A 1,293-nucleotide genomic window follows, 5' to 3' on the forward strand; every position below is an offset into this window, starting at 1 on the left:
TCCCCACCTGCAGCGACTGCGCTTGCGGTCCCGGCTGGGATCTGACCCTGCCTCCCCCTCCGCAGCGTGAGTGCATCTCCGTCCACGTCGGCCAGGCCGGCGTCCAGATGGGCAACACCTGCTGGGAGCTGTGCTGCCTGGAGCACGGCATCCAGCCCGACGGGCAGATGCCCAGTGACAAAACCATTGGTGGAGGGGACGACTCCTTCACCACCTTCTTCTGCGAGACTGGGGCTGGGAAGCATGTCCCGCGGGCCATCTTTGTGGACCTGGAGCCCACTGTGATCGGTGAGTGCTGGAGTTTGCACAGCCTGGGGTGCCCCCCTGGGTGGGCAGCAAGCGGCTGGTGCTCGTGGTTTGCTGGCAGTATCCTGCACCGGGTTCAACCTGAGGGCCCTCCTTTCCCCAGGAGGAGCCACAAACCTGAGCACCAGCTTTTGTTCCTGAAATGTCCTAGCAGCGGTGCTGCTAGTCTCTGCTACCACATGTGCACTGAGAGAAACCAGCCCAGCCGGCACGGCAGCTCCTGCTGTGCCGCTGCACGCTGTGGACAGGCAGCTCTGAAGCTGAGCTTCTCCTGCGCAGGGAGGTGGCAGCCACCTCCTGCCAGAGAAACCTGATGCTGGTGGTGGCCCTGCTGACGTGTGGGTCCTTGGCCATGTCCCCGGCAGGCGGAGCTGGGAGGAGAGCGCGGGATGGGTGCTCGCACCCACTTGGCTGCTTGGCGGCCCGCTCAAACCAACAGCCTGCGCCAGGCTCAACCCTCCCCTGCTCTCTCCTAGACGAGGTTCGGGCTGGAATCTACCGCCAGCTCTTCCACCCCGAGCAGCTGATCACCGGCAAGGAGGATGCTGCAAACAACTACGCCCGCGGGCACTACACCATCGGCAAAGAGATCATCGACCAAGTGCTGGACAGGATCCGGAAGCTGGTAGGTGACCACAGAGGGGGGACATGTCCCCCTGGGCTGGGCTCCAGCATCCTGCTGGGCGTCAGAGCGCACTGCAAGCCCTGCTGCACCCTGGGAGGGCTCTGCAGCTGCCCATGGCAGGGATGGACCAGGTCCTGAAGGACTTCTGAACAGTCAGATGGTCACAAGGAAATCTATCTCAGAGAAATCTCATGCGTCTCTCTCCACAGGCTGACCAGTGCACAGGACTCCAGGGAACGGTGGACACATCTACGTCATCCGCAGCAGGAACCTGGACATCGAGCGCCGAGCGCCCGACCTACACCACCTTGAACAGACTCATCAGCCAGATCGTCTCACAGCATCACTGCGGTTTGCGGTTT

General features: G+C 62.7%; 1 protein-coding gene across 2 annotated transcripts in view; it reads left to right on the plus strand.

Annotated features, from left to right (window-relative positions):
- The window catches only part of LOC103895364 (tubulin alpha-5 chain), an 11,447-nt gene that overhangs the window by 8,256 nt on the left and 1,898 nt on the right, over positions 1–1,293 (plus strand). Inside the window, exons 1-2 of one of the 2 annotated variants that reach the window (XM_009274925.2) lie at positions 46–288; positions 783–931. In XM_009274925.2, coding sequence (XP_009273200.1) covers positions 108–288; positions 783–931 — 330 coding nt within the window. In that variant the 5' untranslated portion in view covers positions 46–107. Of the gene's footprint in view, positions 1–45; positions 289–782; positions 932–1,293 lie in introns of those variants that run through there. The other variant, XM_009274924.2, reaches the window with a different exon arrangement.

Source organism: Aptenodytes forsteri, unplaced genomic scaffold (genome assembly GCF_000699145.1).
Source record: "Aptenodytes forsteri isolate BGI_AS27 unplaced genomic scaffold, ASM69914v1 Scaffold255, whole genome shotgun sequence".
NCBI classification, from domain to species: Eukaryota; Metazoa; Chordata; class Aves; order Sphenisciformes; family Spheniscidae; genus Aptenodytes; species Aptenodytes forsteri.